Raw genomic sequence first — 23,344 nt, 5'->3', positions numbered from 1 at the left:
CACCGCCCCCGAGAGACCGGCAGCCAATGGCGGCCGCCTGGCGCAGAGGCCGGAGGAAGGCAAGGGGGGCCGGCGGGAGGAGCGGGGCCGGCCTGTGGGCGGGGCGAAGTCTATGGGCGGGGCGAAGCCGGGGCGGGGCGGGGCGGGGCGGGGCGGGGCCGGCGGTCCGGCGGCGGCGGGTGGAGCGGCGGCGGGTGGAGCGGCGGCGGGTGGAGCGGCGGCGGGTGGAGCGGCGGCGGGTGGAGCGGCGGCGGGTGGAGCGGCGGCGCCCGGGCCATGCACTCCCTCGCCCAGGAGATCCGCAGCTTCTCCCGGGCCAACCTGCGGAAGCAGCGCACCCGCGTAACGACGCTGAGCGGCAGGAGGATCATCGAGACGTGGCGCGGCGCCTGCCTGCAGGTGGAGGAGGAGGAGGAGGAGGGGGCGGCGGCGGCGCCCGGCGGCGGCTACGTGCAGGACCTCAGCGCCGACCTCCAGGTCGGCGTCGTGAAGCCCTGGTTGCTGCTGGGTGAGTGGGGCCGGGGGCGGCGGGGCCGGGAGCCCCCCCCAGCGGCAGGGCTGGCGGCGCGGAGCTGCCCCCTAGCCCCGGGGAAGGGCTGCAGCCTGGCGAGCGGCTGGCTTTCTCTGCAGGGTCGCAGGATGCTGCTCACGACTTGGAGACGATGAAAAAGTATAAGGTAACGTTCCACAGAAATAAAAACGCATCTTGCATAGTGCTTGCTAAAGTTAAAAAGTCTAAAGTACTCTCAAATAACTTTGAGAAGAATTGTATTACATTTGCACTTTTAAAAGGCTGCTCCATTTGCAGATGGATGGATGCCTTTGAGCTTCGCAAGAAGCTGAAATACTTTGCTTGCAAGACTAATGACTGTTTAGAGCGGTTTTCTGGAACAGATTCCTGCATTGCCATATGCGTTTCCGTTTCAGACACTAAGCGGCATCAGGCCTCCTTGCCATCGGTGAAATGATCGATGAAACAAAAGGAAAGCAGCTGCTCTAAGTCCGTCACGAACTTCGGTCTTTTTACTCTGCCCTGTTACAGCAATGGGGGGATAAGGCCTTAGAATCATAGAATCACAGGATCATTAAGGTTGGAAAAGACCTCTAAGATCATCAGGTCCAACTGTCAACCCAACACCCCCATGCCTCCTAAACCATGCCCTGAAGTGCCACGTCTGCGTGTTTGTTTAACACCTTGAGGGATGGTGACTCCATCACCTCTCTGGGCAGCCTGTTCCAATGCCTGACCACTCTTTCAGTAAAGAGATTTTTCCTAATCTCCAACCTAAACCTCCCGCGACGCAGCTTGAGGCCATTTCCTCTCATCCTATCACTAGTAACTTGGGAGAAGAGACCAACACCCTCCTCACTACGACCCCCTTTCAGGAGGTTGCCTTCGGACAGCTGTGCTTCTGCAGGACAGGGTGTGCGCCAGTCTGGCATCTGGTGCCATCTAAATGGCACTTCAGTGAAAGTTAAAATAACCCACAACCTGGCCATAGGCTGAACAGAGCAGTGACAGCAGGAGGCCAGAGGTGGTCTCGCCTGCTAAGTGCAGGTATAGCTCACTCTGAAATCCTCCTGCTCCAGTAAATGGTGTTGGTAACTCAGTAAGAGGAATGTTAAGCTGGTGGGTTAGGGCAGGCTTGAAGTTTGGGGGATTGTTGGGTGGTCTGCGCTCTCATTCCTACTGCTGTCTCTTAGATTTTCCATCTGTGCACTGAAAACTCCCTTTTCTGTTGAAAATCCTTACTTTAGTCTGTGTTTGGTGAGCACAGATCTTTTCATTTCCTCTCAAAAATCGAAGGAAATTGAAATTTATCACAGTATATTTTAACATGCATTAAAACTTTGCCTGGAGAAAAGCGTACCATCGACAGCATACGTAAGTTAAACTGAACATTGCAGTTGTGTAAGGTATAGTCTCTGTATGCCTAAAGAATAATTCACCTGTGCTACTGCTCATTTTGCTTGCTGTCTTCAGAAAAGACCGCTGGGTTTTGGTTTTTTGGTTGTTTGTTTTTTTTTTTTTTTTTGACTTAGGTTACTCATGTTCTAAATATGGCCTACGGGGTTCAAAACGCCTTCCTCAATGACTTTACATACAAGACCATTTCTATTCTGGACCTCCCAGAAACTGATATTACCTCCTATTTCCCAGAATGTTTTGAGTTTATTGAGAAAGCCAAGATCCAGGTACAGTATATCAATAATTAATGTTAGTAGTTATCCCATTTAGATTATTTGTTATGCTTTCTGAAATCTAAAGCAGTTTCTTTTGTCAAAAGAAAGTATGGTACCAAATGAATTGTTTTGCCATTGTTTTTTTTAATTCTAAATAGAGAATCCAACCAATTTCCAAGCATTGCTAGAGGCATGGCACTGCTGTTAATACCCATTCCTTCCAGTATTGTTTTTTCAGAATGACTGTCTTGCATGTTTTAGAGAAATGCTTCATTAATACATTAATACAGTTGGACCAGTGGCTGACTTTAGATCAAAAAGTCTTCATCCCATCATAAGTCCAAGTCACTACATCTGACAGAGGGAAAAGGAGAAACTTTACTTTCTATAATTTATCCATTGGGGATGTTCTTTTGGATTGGAAGCAAGCCTAACAGTGCTTTTACAGATCTGTGTGGTTTGTGCGCAACAGTCCACCGTCCCTATGCTTTTCCTTGACCGTTCATTGAAGATGCAACACATTGAGCTACGAATCTACATGCAGTTATGTACCAAGACTGTCGGAGAGCGTGTTACTAGTCTTGGAGCCAACCAGTGATTTTAACTGCTAACAAAATCCTGAAAAAGACATGATGTAGGAAATAGGGTGAAGGGACTCCTTCTGGGTTGTTTGGCAGCCTTGTCTGTAACCAAGACCATCTGTGACTCCTATTTGTTAAACTCAGGCTGAGTGTGTAATTCATGACAACCATTGCTTTGTCTATCCAGACAATGACTTCACAACCAAACCTCATTGCATGTTATTCTATCATATCTACCATATTCATTATTTACATAGCTTGGGATAAAAGGAGATAATCTTGCCCCGGCTTTCTTTGTGTCACACAATGTTCTTTCCTTCTCTCATTTATTATTTACAAGCTATGTGATACACATTGTCACTTAACGACCTTTTTGAGATATCTAGTTACAGTTTCCACCTCATTTCTAAACAAGATTTGCCATTCATAACTGCAGTATTGCTTTCTGCCTCTGCTGTTTATGTTCCAGTTACTATTGGGTAAGCTGAGGAGTCCTCCTGAAAACTTTTGCAGCAATATTAATAGTTTTTTAATGGGAGAGTTGGGTAAAAGAGCAGGTAATTGACGGAATAGATGTTCTCCAGGATCAGTTCATGCAGCATGTGATAGCAGTATGTGGAGACAGATCTCTGGATGGTTTGAATCGCTTTATTTGCTTTGCCAAAGTAGTGTTAAAAGAGCTTATGATAAATTGTATCATGAAGTGCTCTTCTCTTTAAGTAATCACAAAGAGATACTACATTTCTTCTCCTAATGTGGGGGTGGGAGAGATGCTCACTGGTGAGAGAGCGTGATATATGAGAAATTATTAGTAGGACACGGTTAACTTAATGAAGTACTATGAGAGCACTTGAATTTGAGAGCCTGTACCTGTACTGGTCAGTAAGCCACTGCCAGCTGGGACTTGTAACAGGACTGACTCTTCTAAAACTGTAACTGCTCAAGTCTGTAGACATCATGGTACAAATTCTGATACTGATCACAGCTCACCGTTTCTTCTAGGCTCCAAATCAGCCAGCAGATTTTCCATGACATGTTAGGTGACCCATGTCAGATCACAGTGCTATGAACAAGGGATATTTTTTTTATCTTTCATATCTAATTATACAACCTCGAAAATCTTGTCCTTCCAGGGAGGAAATCTTAGCTCATTCATGAACATCTCTTGTTATTGCTCTCTCTGTCCCTCCTAAAGAAAAAGCCCCGGCAGCACTGCAAACTAAAGTAGATCCCTAAGGAATTACATTGGCCCATGGCTCTTCACCAAAAGCTTTATGCTTCTTTTTCATTTCTTTCCTCAGTGAGGCTTTTTGCCCACTGTGTACAACCACCTTTTCTCTTGGTGGAAGGTGACTTCGCTTCCCTCTGTATAAAAATTGAAAAACAACTCCACAACTTGGTCTTGAATCTTAAGAGGTTCTTGCAGGACCATGGACTGCTTCTGGGTAGGTGAAGGTTAGGCTATCAGGACCAGAGCATGGAGTTCTTGGTAAACAGAGATTAATTTCATATCTGCAATCTGTTTCTCATTTCTATTCTGTATTCAGAGCTGATACAAAATTAGGTAAGAATTACATGCCAAATTCATCATTGTATAAAGAAACAATGGAGTTTAGCAAGGAAAGATGAATGTTCTCAATATTAAATTTGGTTTAATATTATTGCCCATGTTCATTCAGGTTCAGTATTTTTCACATCTGTTCCGTGGATATCACTATATAATTTTTGGCAATGTACAACAGAACAGTCATTAAAAAGAAAAACAAAACCACAAACCTTCAAAGAAATGTAAAGAGGAAAATAAAGCATGAACTGTACAAACAAACAAAAAAAGATCAATTTCAGTGCTTATTTTTTACCCTCAGTGCCGCTGATAGGTATTGATCTTGATTATGGTACGTTATGTCTGAAATAACTCCCATTAAATTAGTAAAAACTACTCCAGATCTACAGTGGATAAGCTTCAGTCATTGTTTCATTAGCAGGGGCATAAATATAATTTTTAATGTCATAATTTTAATGTCATTATTATAAAGGAGATAGTGGATTTACAGGTCACCACTGGCACTTCCTCGTGTAGTTGAAATACATGTATGAGTCTGCTTTGCAATCTGCTGTAGTCTGTGTGATGAGGAAGCACGCCCCCGTGAATGTGAGAAAGGGGTGAAGATTACAATTTCCAGCAGGCAATGCCAAGGGGATGTGATTTCCATTGCAAAAAAGGGTGATATTGTGATTCATTGTGCTGGGATGCAGGAGCTTAGATTCAGTTCCTAGCTCTGCCATAATCTTGTTGTGTTAACTTGAGCAAGTCATTCTTCTACTCTCAGCTTGGCATTTCGTCAACATGGATAATAATAGTCCGCTTCATACTTCTTTGTCTTATTATTTAAACTGGAAGATTTTTAGAGCAGGAACCATTTTCTGCTCTGTGTGCTTATTAATATACCAGATAATTGCAACTCCCAGGTCTGTAACATAAGCCATCAAGTTCCTGGAAAGGTCTTTTTTTTCCTCTGGGTAAAATACCCATTGAATAATTTGTGCCTGTTAAAAGGGCAGACAGAGCAGGCTGTTCGTACGTAGAATGTATTTGCTTAGCCTCGAGTACCAGAGCACATTGTGTTGTGTTTCAGTACCTTTATCCAGAAGATGGAGATGCTAGGGGTTTGGTGGTTTTTTTGGGAAAGTGGCATTTGGCAGAGTTTGGACCGAGCATTTTCCAGGCTGTAGCCTGATGTACAAACATGACGACATCACAAAGCCTGGGCCTCGCAAATGTCACCTAAGCCACACTAGATTATCTAGTTGCCTTTGTGTTAGCTCATGCCTGTTATTTCTTAACAAAACTTGCAGTGTCTTTTTAAAGAGTCAATCAGGTGTCTCAAAGATTCTGTGGGAAATGTTTAAGTAGGATAAAAACATTAATTTTATAGACAATTCAGGATAAGCCTGAATTTAAACCCCAGGAGAAACATTTGTGAGTTTATGGGAAAATCAGTAGTTTTGAATTTTGCACCTTAGTCCCCCAGTTACGGGACCTTAGTTGTAACAGCTGTACCGGCTGCTACGGTTGTACTACCAATGTGATGTTGCAAATCACACGATATCTTTTCTGACTTTTCTGTTCCTATGCATGACCCTACTTACCCAGAATCTTCACTGAAGAACTCCAGAGTATGCAAGGAGCGTGCAGCTGAAACCCCAAGATGTTCTAAAGCCTGCTTCTTGTGCCTAGCTGTTTGCTGCCTTGCTATGTTTTTAACCTGGTAACAAGATGCAGTCAAGTTCCTTTTCATATTGCAAATAAAATTTATTTTAAAATTGGCACCCAGTTAGATCAGGTGTCTTGGTATCCCAGGTGTCTGTGATTTGGTTTTTACATGAGAGGGCTGCGGCAGGGTCATGGGGAAAGGGACAGAGGAATGTTTTTTTAGATCTAAGGTATCACTTAGTTTTGAAGTATTTGATAATTATAATGTGGCTTTGGCTGGAAAAATATTAAATTTTGGGCTTATATATCTGTGTTTGTAGTTGCTTTTAGGTGTAAATATTTGCTTTGAGCTCAACAAGGAGCTTTTAATAAGTTCTAATAGATTTTTGTATAAAGTTTCTAAAACTTGTTGCTATCTACTTAATGAATATCCCAACTTATGTTTCATTTGTTTCTTGAAGGATGGTGTAGTTCTGGTCCACTGTAATGCAGGAGTTTCCCGTGCAGCGGCAGTAGTCATCGGTTTTCTAATGTATTCAGAAAGACTGAGTTTTGCTACAGCCTTTTCCATGGTGAAAAATGCAAGGCCTGCAGCTTGTCCAAATCCTGGCTTCATGGAACAGCTTCACAAGTACCAAGAACAGAATATAAAGGCAAATGGAAGCATAAATGATCATGACTGATTGAAAGGGAGAAGTGACATGATCTGTTTTGACTATACAGTAGCAGATGTTGTATGTACTTTGATCTGTCATTTTGCAGTCCCCTTTCACATGCGCTTTTTAAAGTCTTTCCATACTTTTTTTCTTACCCCGCTTTGACCCTCTTTTTTTTCAGCATGTAGTCCAAATGCCAAATGGTATTCCACAGACTACCGAGATGATTTTGCCCAAGAACAAGCTCTTCCTAGAATGCTAATAAACCCATAAATTTCAATTTTTCTTGAAATACTAGGGAAAACCAGAATGATGTTTTTTTTATTGAACCGTCAGAAAATACAGGCAATAGAGAAGGGAAATAAAGTAAGTGAGATAAGTTGCCCTGTTTACTTTAATACTAAACCAAATCTGTGCATTCTAGTTGTAAAATCTAGATAATAAAATGTACTAAACTACTTTGATATTGGATTTTAAATTTATATTACAATGAAAGAGGGGTTTACTGAACTTTGTGGGCTAGCCAGCCATTAAATATGTTTGGAAATTAAAATAGATGGTCTTTTGAGGATGCTTAAAACGTGTAGGATGCTTTAATCCTTCGTGTCTTTCTACTGTTTCTCATCAAGTAGTGATTCAAAGTGCACTAACGTGTTTTCAAAGTGCGGGAACCAGGCTCTCAGGGGTTTTTTTGTAGATCACAACCTATCTCTGAGTTGCTGCTACTGCCTTTTCTTTGCATTCTGCCCACAAATTTGCATTTGTTGTCCTCTCACGCCATTCCACATCATGTTGTCGCAAATGGGTGATTTGGAACACTTAAGGAATCACCAACAAAGGTATTAGCAAAAGTGGTTTTAATATGATGTTGTAAAAGTGTGCCTTAACAAAGTTCGATGGCAAGGTTCCCTCTATTAATTACTGCATGCACGGAAGGAGCATACAAAGGAAAATTGAGTTACACTTGAGTTAAAATGATTCATAGAGAGACCGTGGATTCAAAAGGGAATGGAGGACCCTCCCGTTGAGTCATGAGGTTAAGAGAAGACCCCCTTGCTTTCTAAACTGATGGAGCTTAGTTGTGGCTGGGTCCAATCTTAGTCTCAGACTTTGACAACGGTTGATGTCTAAGGGATTGTATGCACAAAGTTTATGTAATGTTTTATTAGCATCAATTCAGTATGCAATCAAAGTTACCATACTGCAAGGTCACTTACCAAAGATTTGCTGTTGGTAAAAGGTCTCTCTGCCTTGAGGAGCAACCTTGAGGGGTGTCCCAGCTCAAGGGGAGGTCGCAGCCATGCTGCCTAGCAGGGAGAGCTTGGAGAAGGATTGCTTAGGCTGTCGTATTTAAGGGATAAAGTGGTTGGCTCATAGTCAGATTATATGCGATGGAAAAGTTATGCAGGAGACTCCTTGTACCCACAGCTTTCTTTGTTCCTTGGTAAACGAGTCTTGGAGAAGCCACACGCTATGCATGTGTCAGTCGCATGATGAGTGTTCCAAGCTCATATGCCCCGATGGTCTCCGTGCCACTTGGCTCCTTTGTGGGTTCTCAGAGAACAGATGGAAACTAGAGGAGTTCATGGCCCAACTACAGATCAGGCCTTTGACTTTGGAGCCTGTACCAAATCACCACCAGTCTGGTCAGGGGTTTGAGCGCATCCAGTACACATGTATAAAGAACAGATAGCGCAGGCAACTTTGACCCTCCTCACAGATCTCAGGCTGGATTTACTGTCTTAAGATGGCATTAAAAAAAAAAATCTGTATAAGATTTTAATAGGTTTTTTGTGGCCTTCATGCCAGTTCTAAATGGTTAGGTATATACACTGTGTGTGGATAAATTTTGTGTGAAAGTGATCTGAAAGGTTTGGTTTCAAGAACTGATGCAGCAGTCTCTCCTTGTTGCACGAGTTTGAACTGCAGCATATCAGTGTGTATGAACTACACTGTGTCTTGATCCCAATATTAATTGCTCACGCTAAATGCTCATGCAAGGTTTAGGTTACACCCCCCACCCCCCAACTGATTGCTATTCTGTGGTCATTGTTTCCTCACGATTTCCGTGGGGGAACTGGTCACTGCATTTCCATTTCAGATGTGATGGCTGTGTGTGCTGTCAACCTTGGAAATGACTGACAGTCTTTTCCCTAGCGAGTAAGCTCTCCCACTTCATCTCAGTGGAAGGTTTATGAGCTCTTAGCCCACTGAAAGAATCCAGGACACGCACTTGTAATGATAGCTGTGGTTCTTTAAGTCGTGTGTGTAACGATCACAGCTGAGCCTCCGTACGCGAGGCGGCAGCGCCGCCCAGTCAGGAGGAGACACTTTTCCCAAGGCGGGTTACCCCGGCGGCCCGGCTGAGGGTGAGAGGGGCGCTTTGGGGGAGGGGAGAGGCGCGGCCGCCGTGAGGTAACACCTTCCACCCCGTGACGTCACAACCCTCCCTCACAAGATGGCGGGAGGGCGGGTCGGAAGTGACAGCAACGGGAATTTCCGTCCCGTTTGAAAGCGCCCGGTGGAGGCATCGGTGCTCTTTTCCCGCCGCCCGGGCCGACATGGCCACCTTCGCCACGGAGCCGCCGCCCGCAGGTAAGCCGGGCCTGCCCTGCCCTGCCCCGGTCCCCTCTTCCCCCCCCACCCGGTCCCCTCTCCCCCTTCCCCCCCCCCCGCCTTTCATTCCTGGCATCGTGGCCCCATCGGCTTCGCGCCGTTCTGTGCGGCGGTTGGGCGCGCGCGGGGCCGTTGGGCGGCGCGAGGCCCCTCAGAGGTGGCCGCACCCGGGCCGCGGCTGCCCCGGCGCTGCTCCTCGGGGCCGGTGAGGGGGTGGGGGCCGGGGCTGGTCCTTGCTCCGGGCCGGGATGGGCGCCTTCCCCCGAGGTAACGCGGAAGGGGGCGTGGGGTGCTCCGCCGTGTGGGGTCCGTACCTGCAACACACCCCCCTCCTCCTCCCACCTCCCCCCCTCCCCCCCCGGCAGGGGAGGCGAACCCGGCTTTGGTGTTATTGCCTTTACGTAAGAAACGTCTCTAAAACAAACCAACCCCACTAATTACTCTCGAAACCCGAAATCCAGCCGTAAACAAAGTGGTATATTTTAAGAACAGAGTCTCAGCGTGGCAGTTCTTGTTGCAAAAAATGCAAGGCTGTGATAAACTTTGATTCTTTCGCAAATAAACGGTTAGAACACTCTTAGTCACTTACTGCATATTGTTTTACGTTTCTTTAATAGAACTACTATTCGAGCAATGGAAAAGGGTAGATCACTTGTCTTCGTCCATGTTTTTAAATTTTGTTTTCATTAATGCAGGAGCTGAGCCAATGACTCTGGGCTCCCCGACATCTCCAAAACCAGGAACTAGCGCTCAGTTTCTTCCTGGATTCTTGATGGGCGATTTACCTGCGCCAGTGACTCCACAACCTCGTGCTTTAAGTGGCCCTTCGGTTGGTGTAATGGAAATGAGGTCTCCGCTACTTGCAGGTCTGAATTTGTTAATTGCTGAAAAATTGTTCTGAAAGTAAATATTTGGTTTGTATTATTGCTCTACATGACTGTTGCAGACTTGAATTCTTATAGGTTTATAACTCGCAGTAAGTGAAGTCAAGTCAATGAATAATAAATGGTGAACTCAAGTGTTTTCAATGGAGTTTGGCTAAATTCCTCAAAGTAGACTTAAGTTTAATAAATGTTTTAAACATGGCAGTTTTGGTACCAGGAAAGGTTGCTTTTACAGGGAGGGTAATATGAAACTCTTCTAATAGAAAATCCATTTATATAGCTCTTTGTAAGTCAACTGCACATACAACCATCAATGTTTTTCTTTGTTTAAAACAAAGGCTCCTGCTGGCAAACTAAATGCAGCTTGTGCAAGCTGCTGGTTTCTTTGCAATGAATTCTAAAAAGTCACTTGCAGATTGTAAGACTTCTGAAACTGGATGGAGAAAAACAAAAAAATACTTCTTACTTAGTATCTAGAGGTAATTACAGCGTTGATGACTGCTGTAATTGGGCTAGGGTAGTGACCTTTCCTAGCTGTAGATGCTCATCTCTTTCCAACCACCAAACAGAAAATGTCCTTACCTGTCTTTCTAAGATGGTGGTATTAATGTTGTGGTTGTTTTTTTTTTTTTTTTTCTGTGAGAAGTATCAGTGAATAGTTAAGAACTTCATTGATTTATTTCATGTTATGGATGATCTTGGTTTTTGTATTAAATTAGTTGGTATAATCTAAATATCCGATTGATGTGGTTTAACCCCAGCTGGCAACTAAGCACCATACAGCCACTTGCTCACTTCCTCCTCTCCCCACTCAGTGGGATGGGGCAGTAAAAGAAGAGTAAAATTAGAACACTTACGGGTTGAGATAAGAACAGTTTAATAATTGAAATAAATTAATATAATAATAATTTTTAAAATGTCATGAAAAGGAAAATAAAACGGGAGAGAAACAGAATCCAAGAAAGACAAGGGATGCAAATGAAGACCAACTGCTTACCACCAACTGACTGATGCCCAGCCTGTCCCTGAGCAGTGGCCCCGCAGCCAGCTTTCCCCTAGTTTATATACTGAGCATGGCACCATGTGGTATGGAATATCCATTTGGCCAGTTTGGGTCAGCTGTCCCAGCTGTGCCCCCTCCCATCTTCTTGTGCATCTCCAGCCTTCTCAGTCGGTAGAGCAGAAGAAGCTCAATAGTCCTTGACTAGTGTAAGCACTACTTAGCAACAACTAAAACATCAGTGTGTGATCAACATTGTTCTCACCCTAACGGAAAATACAGCACTGTACCAGCTACTAGGAATAAAATTAACTCTGTCCCAGCTGAAACCATGACACTGATGGTGTGTGCTAGTCATTTTGAAGGAGAAACTGAAGATTCAAGTACTGCAGGATAATTGTAGATATTCTGCCTGAAATTGAAAGAAAAAAATTGCACTCAGTGATCCTTATGGGTCTGTTCCAACTTGAGATATTCTATGATTGGTGGTCTGTTGGTCTCCTGCTTCTTGCTCTTGTTGCCCCCCACCCCCGACTCTTGGGGAAGTATTTATGAAATTGAAAATAGTAATGTGAATACCCTTTTAAAAGGGTGTGTTACAGCCTCAGAATATCAATTCTAGAAAAGGGACAACCAGTAAGATACCAACACAGGCATCCCAAAATGAGTGCTCAAGTATATCACTAAAACTGAAAACCTTGATGGGAGAGTGCTTTATGTAATGTGCTGTAACAGTTCTTGGATGTGCTAAACAGTTCAGAGAGGAGTCTTCAAGCTCAGAATTTAGGATTGAATAGTACTTTGAAAAAGCTTAATTTCCAAATGTTTTGCAAGTGAGAACTGTTAAGTCAAACTACTTTTTTTTTAATCCTGGGGTAAACCCATGCAAAGTGTTCAGAGATATGTCAAGATCTTTCAGTCAGTTTAATTCTCAGTTATATTTGGGGGGGCGGGGGGGCGGGGAGGAGCTGGGGAGGCATGGGACTCTTGTCCCAAAGTTTTCAGAACGGGAGAGCAGCTGGCTTAACTTCATCCTGTCTAAATACAAGCTAGTCCCTGCTCTCAAGAGCTTATGTTTTTATTTAATATGAAATTACATGGGAAGGAAATGTGACAGTGTGTGCAATGTCTGTGGGCATTTTGGTATGATTCTTTAGCATGTACAATGTCTTCAGTCTTAAAAGACCTTGCTTTTGCATCTCTGCTACAGGGAAGTTAGTCTCTGAAACAATTAAAATACACAACTAACCTGCCTTAAAATAGCAAGATGTAGCTATGCTCAGAACTTCATAAAAATAACAAGTGCATGCAAGTAGTGAACATACTGGGTTAATAACAGGCCTAAAAGTTTTAGATGGTACTTGTGTAAGGTGGCAGTTTCTGACGCATAGGTGGTATTCTTATGTGGAACGTTGAAACCTGAACAGTTTGATAGGCCAGATGGCATTGCAAACCCCCAGTGAAACACTCAACAGTCAGAATTTAGCAGAATTTACTCTTGAAGTTTCAAGAACAAGTAGCAGTGGAGTAAAATTACAAGTTTTCTCATGGTCTTCAGTTGTTCCTTTTAATTGCAGGAGGATCTCCCCCACAACCGGTAGTTCCTACGCATAAAGATAAAGGCGGTGCTCCACCAGTTAGAAGCATATATGATGAATTATCTAGTCCTGGTCTTGGATCAACGCCTCTAACTTCAAGAAGACCAGTAAGTGGCTTAGGTACTGGCCTGTTCTTAGCAGAAGATGTGAGGTAGCTTTCAGCTTCAGTGAATTCTTTAACTCAGTTGTATAAACTGCTGTAGCAAAAGGACTGGTGAGTCTTCAGATCATGCTGTTGCTTAGTCTGTGTGTTTGGTGTGCCTGTTCCTGTGTGGTCTAAATGAGAGCTCCAGTTGTGGAGCCATCTCCTATCGTTTACTGATTTTCCATACTGTAGAGAAAGAAAAATGCAAATCATGCCTCTGGTATGCTTTGTACATGACAAATGCAGACTTGTTGCAGCTTTTTACCTTCTTGTAAATTTATTGGACTGTTGATTACCAGAAGGGTCCAAATATGTGTTATCTTTTCTTTTAGTGGGCAATATAGGCACTTAATGAAATAGAAGGAATTTTGTGCTGAGTAAAATATCTAATCAAAATTTGGGCATGGAGATGGGGTTAATTTTGAAAGAGTTACAGTAAAATTTTGAGAAGGCCACTCTAATAATAAGCTCCACTACTTCCTCAACTGAGCAGTCAAGTGTTAGTGGGTTCTTTTTCAGTGAACATGATTCTTTTGATGCAAGGAGAAGGCCTTCCTTTCACTGAATGAGCAGTCTTTTTATTGAGTGCTGCCTTCTGAAAAGCTTATTCTGAAAGTTCCAAGTTCTCTGTGAAGGACAGAATCCAATACTTAAAGGACTAGATATATTAAAAGTAATGAACAGCTATCAGAATGCATGTAGCTAGGTCTGCAAGTGCTCCAGTTTGATCTTGTATCTAAGAAATACCATAATTCTGTCTAAAATGCACTAAAATTGTTTTGGATATTGAAATCCTTCCATGGTAAAAAGAAAATAACTACTAGCAGCTAAAACTCAAAGTATACTTCCCTTCAGTGCAGTTGCACTAAGTAGTTGAGAGGGAAAGTAAGTCTAGCGATGAGGAATAGAAGTGGGGGTTATGCTCCCATGATTTCTAAGCCCTTTAGACAGTGAAAATCAGATGCCGGTAACTTTTGATACCGGCATCCTTTCCATCAGGATGCATGTGAATGTGTGAATTACTATACTACAGCAATAGTGAGATGCCTATTTTGAAAAAGTTAAACTATAAGGTTTCTGAGTATTGATACCTAAAGCTACTTGGTTTCACAAAGCATTTGTGATTGGTGTTAGGTAATGGATTTTTCAGTTTGTGTTACCTAAAGCTCACCCTAAGCTTAAGCTTTCTTCTTATTAGATGATAAAAGTAGCTCTTCCTTGTTAGATGATAAAATATTATAGACAGACCCTGAATTGTGTTGCTTGTGGTGCTTCCCTTCTGTAGTTTACTCTAAGCTCCCATACTATCTCTGATACTTGCATTTAAGCCTCTGACCAGGAAAGCTAACTGACTTCTCTTCTAAGGCTTAGTAATCAGCTAGAAATTCCAGAATGTAATACTTGAGGCCTACTGGATGTCCAAGCTATCTGCTAGGCTGTGTAACTTAAAGCGAACAGTAAATATTCTTGCCTGATGCTTAAGTTACCTGAAAATGATCTCTTCTGATCTGAGAAGTGTACCTGTAAGAATGACTCACTTTCTGTATTTTTAACGCAGACCAGCTTTTCTCTAACACAGAGCCCATTGGTTGGAACTATGCCATCAACTCCTGGAACAGGTAGATGTCCTGTCAAAATACATAATCTACTTTCTTACTGCTTTCCTTAATACACAAAAATCGTCACTGCTCAAGCTACATCAATTCCTCACTAATTTGCAAAGGAGTTGCATTTTTATTTACTAGCTTTTTCAAAAGGCATGTGGATGTGAATAGGAAATGCTTTTCCACTCTGAAACTGATTAAATTTGAATCAACTTTATTCATTCCTTATTCAATACTTGTTGTTGAACTGAGCACAGAGGTGGTTGTACTTGAGTGAAGCAGCCGAGATTGATGCATTGCCTTCCATCTTCGTAAGGTTTCCTAACTTGTGTATGAACCCGTGGCTTCTTGCTAAGCTTAATTCTGCTGTCTTGTTCCTATTTGGCTTTTGTATTAAGCTGCTGGTGTTTAGAGGTCAAGGAGAAAGCTAGGTTGCTAGTCATAAAACTTACTAGCATGCCTGCAGATGTAAAGTTTGGACTGACTTATTGTTTATCTGTGTCTGGAAATAAATCTCCATCAAACTCTTCTATATACAAGTGAAATGCTTGATGCTCAATTCTTATCTGTCTTGCAAAAGTAATTTGTTAAACAATGCCATTTCAATTTAACAGCTTCTGCTGTGTTCAGTCCTGCAAGTATTGGGCAGCCTAGGAAGACCACTCTATCCCCTGCTCAGCTAGATCCTTTTTATACTCAGGGTGATTCCCTGACTTCAGAAGATCAACTTGATGACACATGGGTAACTGTATTTGGGTAAGCTGATTTCCAAGTGTTAAGAAAAAAACATGGGTGAAGTCTTGGCAGCATATGGAAGGAAGTACTTGGGCATTGCTGTTGTCTGACATTCCTAGGTTCTGCAGGAAAGACAACTGTGGTTAAAGCCAGCAAATGCATATATTTTGGAGAAGTAGCTTAACTTAATTTTTTCAGTTAAAAAGGCAGCGTTCTACCATTGCAGTGTGTGGTGAAGTAAAAATGTCTAGAAGATAATATTCCTCAAGTCACTCCTTCTATAATGGCATTAACACACTAGTGTCTTTTGGATTTCTAAAAGCAATTAATAGGGTTGTATTTTAGCACCAGAATTCTTAAACTACTCCTCATAATTTTTTGAGTATTTTTTGTCTTTCAGATTTCCTCAAGCATCAGCTTCATATATTCTTCTACAGTTTGCTCAGTATGGAAACATATTAAAGCATGTGGTATGTCTTCATTTGAGACTTATTTCTGAAAACATTCTGGCTCATTCTTTAAAAGGCTAAATTTCACAATTCTCCCTTAATGTCATACAGATGTCCAACACAGGAAACTGGATGCATATTCGATACCAGTCTAAGCTTCAAGCCCGGAAAGCCTTAAGCAAAGACGGAAGAATTTTTGGTGAATCTATCATGATTGGTGTCAAGCCATGTATAGATAAAGTAAGTTAACAGTTGCTTTTATTTAAATATAGGGCGCTCTGCTTTTGTGCTTCCTATTTATTTTCCCTGACCTCCTTAATTATTTTATTTTTGAAGTGCAAAGCACAGGTAGCTGTTCTATAGGTATAGTCTGTTATATCTTACATGAGTTTCTCTTAAGTATTTGACAAAATGTCCTGCTGAGAAGGATCATGATGGGAAATCTCTGTGCTTGGAAGTTGCAATGCACAGAATAATATTGCTGTACAAGATACAAAGTAAAACCATAATGTAAGAGTCAACTGAGATAAGAGTTTCCCAGACTTGGGAACTTGGAACTTGGGGCATTTAGGGTCTGCAATAAATATGTGATGGCAGATTAAGACTGTTATCGCTCCTAATTGTCCCTCTGTGATGTGACTATTTATCTGATTCTGGCTTTTCAGTTTATCTTAGTACATCAGACTGAAAATTTGTTAGCAAGACAGTCCTGATCCTATTCTCCCACCTGCCCCCATAAAACCACGTCCCTTTCTTGTAAGTAGTGGTTGGGGTGGGTGTAGCTGTATTTCTATGTCTAATTTTATCATCAGCTGTTAGTTTCTAGGCATCAATGTCCTGACCATTAATTCTTGCAGTACTTTGCACTGGGTACTGCACATTAGCTTGAGCAAAGGGCAGTCATCCTTATATAGTTCACAGATTTTTTTTTTTTCTCCTCTAAGGATAAGTGATGCTAAAGAGTGATATAAGCTTTCAAACATAAACCATCTGAGAAAGCAGCCCTAGAAATTAAGCTTGCAATTACTTCAATTTTTATCAGTTCAAAATATTTCTTACACTGATTAAATTCAGAAACAAATGTATTTCAGTGCCCCTTTCTTCTTTGGGCTTCTGGTGGTAGGGCTTCCTGTCTCTTCTTACAAACTGGACACCAAAATAGTAAACAAGGTAGCAGTGACTGAATCGCCTATAAGCTGAAACTCTGGAAGTAATGATCTATGACATTTCATTGTCAGGCATCTGATCGTTGTTGCTTTTGAATTCTCATTATGTCTTTTGTGGATAGTGTGCACTTTCAAATATCAATAAATTAACTCATCATTACCCTGTATTTTTGGAGACAAGAGATTTCTGGAGACTAATCCATTGAGGGCTTGGCATTAACCTGTAAAACTACTCCTTGCAACTGAAAACTAGATAAGATGGATTTGACATCAGTGCTTAGGCTTCTGATTTAAAAGTAGCAGTTAGTTCCAGGGTTCCCCTTGTGCTGAGCAGAGGGTCATCTGCCACCCACACTGGTGTCCAATCCTATCCTGTATTTTTGGATAGCTGTTTGCTGCCAGATGTGCTTTGCAATTTCTGCCGTCTTTAGGCTGGCTGAATGCTGTGCTCCACTGAGCCTAAACACAGCAAATCGGGTCTCCCCAGGCTGGCTGTCATTTCCCATCTTGTTTTTTCCAGGTTCTTGTGGAACTCGTGGTTCCCATGAACTCACTTGCTGCCTCTTCCATTCTGCATGCATTCCTTCCTAAACATAAGCTTACAAAATGGAGCCTTCTGACTCCTTTTCTAGCATTTCCTAAGGGGACTGAGTGAAACTCCTTGGCAAGTTGAATTGGAGCAAAAAGCTGGAGTTGGTAAAAGCTTGGAGACTGTCCTGTATGGATCAGGTAGAATACTTTAGATCTTTTTAGAAAGAGGATGTTATGCTTCTTAGTTCAACAGCCTGAAAAAAGTTACCAGTTGAGGACTGTTGCAAGTCTTACAATTTATTTTCTTTATATTATTTCAAACTTGGCTGCCATTTAGTACATACAGTGGACAGATTACAAGCTTCCACTACTTTGCAATGGCATAATCCAACATATAAATGATTGCAATGGGGAAAATGCTTGGTGGTGGTATGTACTTGCGTGCTCTGTACTGACAGGTAATTTACGTGTGGTCTTTGCTTACTTTGAGATCTGAACATATTTAGTCAAACAATTCTAGATAACAGATAATTCTAGATAATCAAGGTTGAAATACTGCTTTTCAGTATTTGTTTACATTATATTAACCCTCTTTAAGAGTGTGATGGAAAACTTTGAAAGAAGCTCTACACCCTCAGTGTCTTCAGTTTTCACTCCACCTACAAAATCTGTTGGCACACCGGTACAACCTGCAAATAATACTACAAGGATTTCTACAATGAGACCTCTTGCAACAGCGTATAAAGCTTCCACTAGTGACTACCAGGTATTATGAGGGAAACAGAAGCGTGTGTTTTTGTGCTCTCTCCCCTTAGTCGTATGAGGCTGTACACATGTAAACTTCAATGTGACCTTAGCCTTCATCTTCTCCTGGCATTTCTTTAAAGATGTTGTTCAAGTACAAACTCAGTCTGTTCAGTCTTTAAAATGATAATAAAAAATAATAAACAAATTACTTGTCACTTCTTTAGAGGTTAAGGGCTTGTTTTGAAATTTTTTCAAACATATTTTGTCAAAGACAGTAGCACTTAAGAAAAAAAAAGCCAGGTTAATATAAAAAGAAGTAACTATATGTTGACTGATTCTCTTTTTCTCTGTTCCTGTTTCCCCCTGCCTTCTAGGTGGTTTCTGACAGACAAACTCCTAGGAAAGATGAAAGTATTGTATCTAAAGCAATGGAATATGTGTTCGGCTGGTAATATACGAGAGGAAGTAACACACTAAATTGGGTTTCAGGGTTTGAAATATTCTACTGGCATCTGTGGTTAGTTGTATAACTACTGGTGGCAGCATTTTAACTTACATCTCACCTGTTATGCCTTCAGTTAATTCAGCAGACATGTAGCTTGCACTTTAAATGATGGCAATGTACGCACGGTTTTATAAACTGAATAAGTATAAAGAGAAGTGCTTTTTTCCCATTTGTGCTCTGATTGCATGATTGTAGAAAAAATATCAGCACTGACTTTTCTTCCTCTGTAATTCCTTTCTGTGAATTACTTCCCAGTAAGTTGGAAATGTTTAAAATGGCAGCTTTATTTACTGATGCCTCTGTTTTTTTGTCTTCTGGAAATATGATGGGCTACTTGCAGGAAGACCCCTATGCACAGCTGGCTCCCAGGGACAGGGACTGTTCCTTAGTATATGTGATTTTTAATCAGGATTCATTGCTGTTTTATAGTTATCTCCGGCATCATGTTCTAAATGTCATAGCACCCTTTTAACTCTTTATTAATAAAGCTAAATAAAGTTAAGGTTTTCTTAGGTTGTTTTTTTAAACAAGTATGAGTTCTGTTAGGAAAAACTATTTGCAGTACTTTTAACTGTTAAGCATGATGCTGCCTAACGTTTATTAAAGTGTTATCAGCAGAGCAGACACTGCCGACTTTTTCTGAAGTACTACCTACCAGTGTTATAACTAGCTAATGTTGTCTCCCTGGGTGTTTTATAGCAGTGTGCACTTAACAGGAAACAAATTGTAGCATTCTGAGCAGTAAAATGAGGAGCTGAAATAGCTGAATAGAAAATGCAGTCTCTGGTGTCAGTTACCAGGGCTGCTTTTGTTTCAAGAATCTTCTAAGAAATTTTCTGTAAGGTATGGGCTGAATGATGTTTGGTTTTTTTAAAATTGGGCTTTCCTCCCTTGAAGTTTTCTTTTGGAGGTGGGCCTCTCAGGTAATCATGTGTGTCATGTAAACTTATAATCTTCAAGATAAAGGTCTCTCTAATCAGGGAAGAGAGGAATTTTTTTTTTCCAATAATTGGGAAACTACAAGCAACTATTACTTTTTTCTGATTTTGTGGCTGTGTTATATGGGTGAACATCAGCATTTTAGTTTGGGTCAATATTGTGTTGGTCAGGTGAGTATCCAGTCATGCCCATTTCCATGCTTTGCTTCACACTGCGGTGTGGTCTCAAAGTTCAGCTGCAGTTCTCTGATGAAATTAGATTGAAAGGTTAGTCCAGGAGCATGCCTAATGTCCCTCAGATGCTAATGGGCATCCATTAAGCTAGAGATAGTCCTGAGTAAAATCCCCAAAGCATTTAGTAAGAAGTCAGGTTTCTACCTTAGGGGACTTTATGCTTCATTGTATGCTTTAAAAGTAACCTATGTGCGGGCGGATTCAGAGATTTGAGATGCATTTTACTGTATTTGCTAGCTGTTGCTTTTGGAATATTGTTTGCTACTCATCCATTTGCCTTTGATCAACGGGAGATGCTCAAACCTAATAAATATCTGAACATATTTTCTCAGAATACATCTGGCTTTTTCTTAGTGAAAAATATTTGTAATGCCGTTGACTTCAGAAACAAAATTGGTAGTTCAGCTAAATTCTTGCTTTACTAGTTGATTTGCAAAATACACTTCTGGTGTGCTTCAGACTTGTAGTGATGTGTATAGGATTTAGTTTAGTGAAGTGATGAAGAATAAGATTGAACTTGGACCAAATAAGTCTGAAGCTAAATACATAAGGAAGGAGTTGGAGCCAAAGTCAGTAATTTGGCTGACCTATTTTACCAATAAGTACCAGATTTAAAACTCTGCTATGTTGGGGTTTTTTTCCCAGTTGTTCACCTTAGTCTCTTGTTTCTCATAGCTTTAGGAATTATTTTACTAATAGGTCATTGCAGGTTCCTGTAGAGTAAAAGCACTTGGGAGTAGCAAATGTTATTTGCTTTGCTCTGGAGGTAGTAAACAGAAGAAGAAAGTTTAGAACATACAAATCTGGACTTCTGGACAGTATCATTAAGAAATTATCTTCATATGGCTTCTGGTAAAGACTGCTGGCAAGACTTAATAAGTTGTCTTTGTGTTGAGCACTAGTTAAACCTTGGTGTCAATGATTTTGTCTTATTCATTGAATATATGTATATAAAATTATATATGTGTTCCTTTTCCAGGTTAAGTATAGGTGGCCTGTCCATCTTGGTAAAGACCAGTGATAACTGTCTCTTTTGGCAGGAACGGTAACATGTCAGGATACCAAGCCCCAGTTTGTCCCTGCTTACTCCTGCCCTCATTATCTAAGCTTTTGTCGCCTTCAGCAACCTCCTGGGGAGGTCTAGCTCCCACCTTAGATAGAGAGGAAAGGTCAGTTTATTTATAAATCATCATATAACATATTTATAGTCAAACATGAAGATGTTAAAATGGTTCTTACTTTACTAGCAAAGACATGCATGATGTCCACTGAAGAGAATAGTGCTTGAATTGATAACTGACATGTTAACTTTTCCTGATGGAACTAGAGTCCAAGTTGTTTCAGTAGTACATAGTTGCCCTGGTACCATTTTCCACATGTGCCTAGCGGAAATCTCATTAGTTTAAGGATATTAACATCAGTTATTTTCTGCACTTGATATTTTAGGTGTTTGTATTTCTTAACCTTTTCTGCCACTGCATCTGCCAAAGATGTTAATTTACTTTCACACCTAACTGATGTTGACAACCAGGGCTTGGTCATCTTTAACGAATACCAGGTCTGGTTTATGTAGTTAGTTCTGTTTGTCTCTCAGCAGTGGCTCTTGGAATACTACCCAGTCCTCCTTTTTTGCCTCCTCAGCCAACAATTCACATAAGTGATTGTGCCTTTTAATCCTGGTATCCTGTACTGCTGGGAAGTATCCAGTAATATGTGCGCAGGACTCAATCTCTGCTTGACAGTGTCAACAAGATTTAATTTGGCTTTTCTGTCTACCCCGTGCTAGACATTCTCTTGTTGGGCAGACATTGGCTCGCAGCAACGATGAGCTTTCTGTGGGGAATGCCCCTATAAAACTCTTAACTAGTTGTCACTGATCTGTCCTTGAAGTTGGAAATACCACTGCCGTGGGAAACCAGCTTGGTCCAGTTTTCAAATTCCTGTTTCCTCCAGTTACAGGGCCTTGGAAGGATGACTTTTGGAGCGGGTATCTCCCATTCTCAGACTGGTTCCTTACTGCTGGGCTCCTCGGATATCACCATTGCTGGTCTTGGGTCCCAGATAGGTGGAACTTTTCCCTTGTCCCCTCCTGCTGCAACCCATAGCTTTTCAAATTCTTTCTGAAGTCCCTCTTCTCAAGCCACTGCTTGTACTATCTCGTCTGAAGACTGCGCAGTTCTGTGTAGCCTCTGGACCTGCATGCTGGGAATCAGTCCCAAGAGCCTGGTGGTACCTAGGCCTCCACCCAGAGTGCTGGAATATTCATGTGATGCCATCCTACTTACTGGGAGATGTAGCCATTCCTCGACAGCCACTCGAATCGCCAAGTCAAGGGTTTCCAGGTGTTTTACCAAAAGTGTGTTTGTTCACCTGGTGTGCAAAATGCCAAAATACAGAGTGGAGGTATTGTATTCATTTCGTATTTGCGCAAAGATAGGTGCTAGGTGGTAACTCCGCAAAGCTAGCGCACTGCACCAAGAAACTACAAGGAATTTGTACTGTTCAATGTGTCAGTAACAGCTGATATTCCTGCCCTGCCCCCAGCTGATCATTGATTAGTTTCTTTCTCATTTCATCTTAAAGTTACAGCTTCCTTTAAATTTGCTGCGCGTGCTCAGAGACTAAGGGGCTTATTCTGAGTGGGGGGCTTTCTGACCTATGAGTGTGATTTTTAGTATTATAATGAGGATAGTTCACCTAAAGGACACTTAGTTCTTACCCACATGCAGAAAACATCCCAATTAGTTGTCCTTCTTGACTTTATACTTTATCACTCTGCTTTCAGCATCTTCTGAGGTGGGATGTTCCCTTTTATCAGTCTCTGAGTTCTTCAAGGATAGAGTTGTAAAACAAATGCTTCCCTGTCTCTCAGCTCCCTCCTGTGACTGCCTGATTCTGTTTTGCAGAGCTCACATGGTCCATTGCTGTTACTTAGTGGAAAATTTAATTTTTGGTGGGATATCACAGGTATGCGTTTTTCACATGGGCCTGGTCTGCCAAGTAGATCAGTTTTGGGATAGCATATCATTTCAAGACGTCCACCATCTGAAATTCCTTTAAAGCAGCCTTACCAGTCAGTTGTGACCAGTCCTTTACTAAGTATGATAACATTATGGTCCCACACTGCACAAACCACTGCACAGCTTTGTTGCAATGTCTTCCTGATAATATCAGTATGAATTATGTGAGTGTACAGGGGCCCTGCATGAAAGGACAGAGGATGTTGAGAAGTACACGTGTGAAGAGTCTGAAATACTTGGAAGGACTTCAGGTAAACCTTTTCAAGGCTAGTGACTGTCGTGAGGTAGCATTGTATTTGAAAATCCTGTTCTTCCTGTTAACTGTGTACTTGCTGCTTTGTAATAAGAAAGAATTCTCCTCTAGCTATAGCTAGATTTAATTTACATTAAAACCAAAGTTATGGACTTAGCTAGTGATATGTAACATGGTAATGAAACTCAGTTGTGGTTTCAGTTGTATGGGGTTTCTTCTAAGACTGTGGACCACATTTTTCATAGGATTATGGCTTCAGTTTAAAATAAAACTGTCATGAATAC

At 41.6% G+C, this 23,344-nt stretch overlaps 2 protein-coding genes across 2 annotated transcripts; both read left to right on the top strand.

Annotated features, from left to right (window-relative positions):
• Positions 1-217: 217 nt before the first annotated feature.
• Positions 218-7,099, top strand: DUSP19 (dual specificity phosphatase 19). Its single transcript, XM_075093994.1, has 4 exons — positions 218-508; positions 631-677; positions 2,044-2,196; positions 6,441-7,099. The coding sequence occupies exons 1-4, from the start codon at positions 277-279 to the stop codon at positions 6,660-6,662; spliced, it is 654 nt and encodes a 217-aa protein (XP_074950095.1). The 5' UTR covers positions 218-276; the 3' UTR covers positions 6,663-7,099.
• Positions 7,100-8,950: 1,851 nt separating this feature from the next.
• NUP35 (nucleoporin 35) lies at positions 8,951-20,110 on the top strand. Its single transcript, XM_075093992.1, has 9 exons — positions 8,951-9,230; positions 9,947-10,117; positions 12,713-12,840; positions 14,437-14,497; positions 15,097-15,238; positions 15,618-15,687; positions 15,778-15,906; positions 17,962-18,129; positions 18,485-20,110. Exons 1-9 carry the CDS (start codon positions 9,197-9,199, stop codon positions 18,560-18,562), a joined length of 981 nt encoding a protein of 326 aa, XP_074950093.1. The 5' UTR covers positions 8,951-9,196; the 3' UTR covers positions 18,563-20,110.
• The last annotated feature ends 3,234 nt before the right edge of the window (positions 20,111-23,344 follow it).

The sequence above is a fragment of the Phalacrocorax aristotelis genome, chromosome 5 (genome assembly GCF_949628215.1).
Source record: "Phalacrocorax aristotelis chromosome 5, bGulAri2.1, whole genome shotgun sequence".
Taxonomy (NCBI): domain Eukaryota; kingdom Metazoa; phylum Chordata; class Aves; order Suliformes; family Phalacrocoracidae; genus Phalacrocorax; species Phalacrocorax aristotelis.
This window is presented reverse-complemented; position numbering and strand designations above follow the sequence as displayed.

Bases quoted from the DNA above. Each gene is read 5' to 3' on its own strand.
- DUSP19 (XM_075093994.1), top strand. From the start codon at position 277: ATGCACTCCCTCGCCCAGGAGATCCGCAGCTTCTCCCGGGCCAACCTG. The intron at 678-2,043 runs GTAACGTTCCAC...TTTTTGACTTAG, and splicing joins AGACGATGAAAAAGTATAAG to GTTACTCATGTTCTAAATAT. The intron at 2,197-6,440 runs GTACAGTATATC...TGTTTCTTGAAG, and splicing joins TTGAGAAAGCCAAGATCCAG to GATGGTGTAGTTCTGGTCCA.
- NUP35 (XM_075093992.1), top strand. From the start codon at position 9,197: ATGGCCACCTTCGCCACGGAGCCGCCGCCCGCAG. The intron at 12,841-14,436 runs GTAAGTGGCTTA...TTTTTAACGCAG, and splicing joins CTCTAACTTCAAGAAGACCA to ACCAGCTTTTCTCTAACACA. The intron at 14,498-15,096 runs GTAGATGTCCTG...TCAATTTAACAG, and splicing joins GCCATCAACTCCTGGAACAG to CTTCTGCTGTGTTCAGTCCT.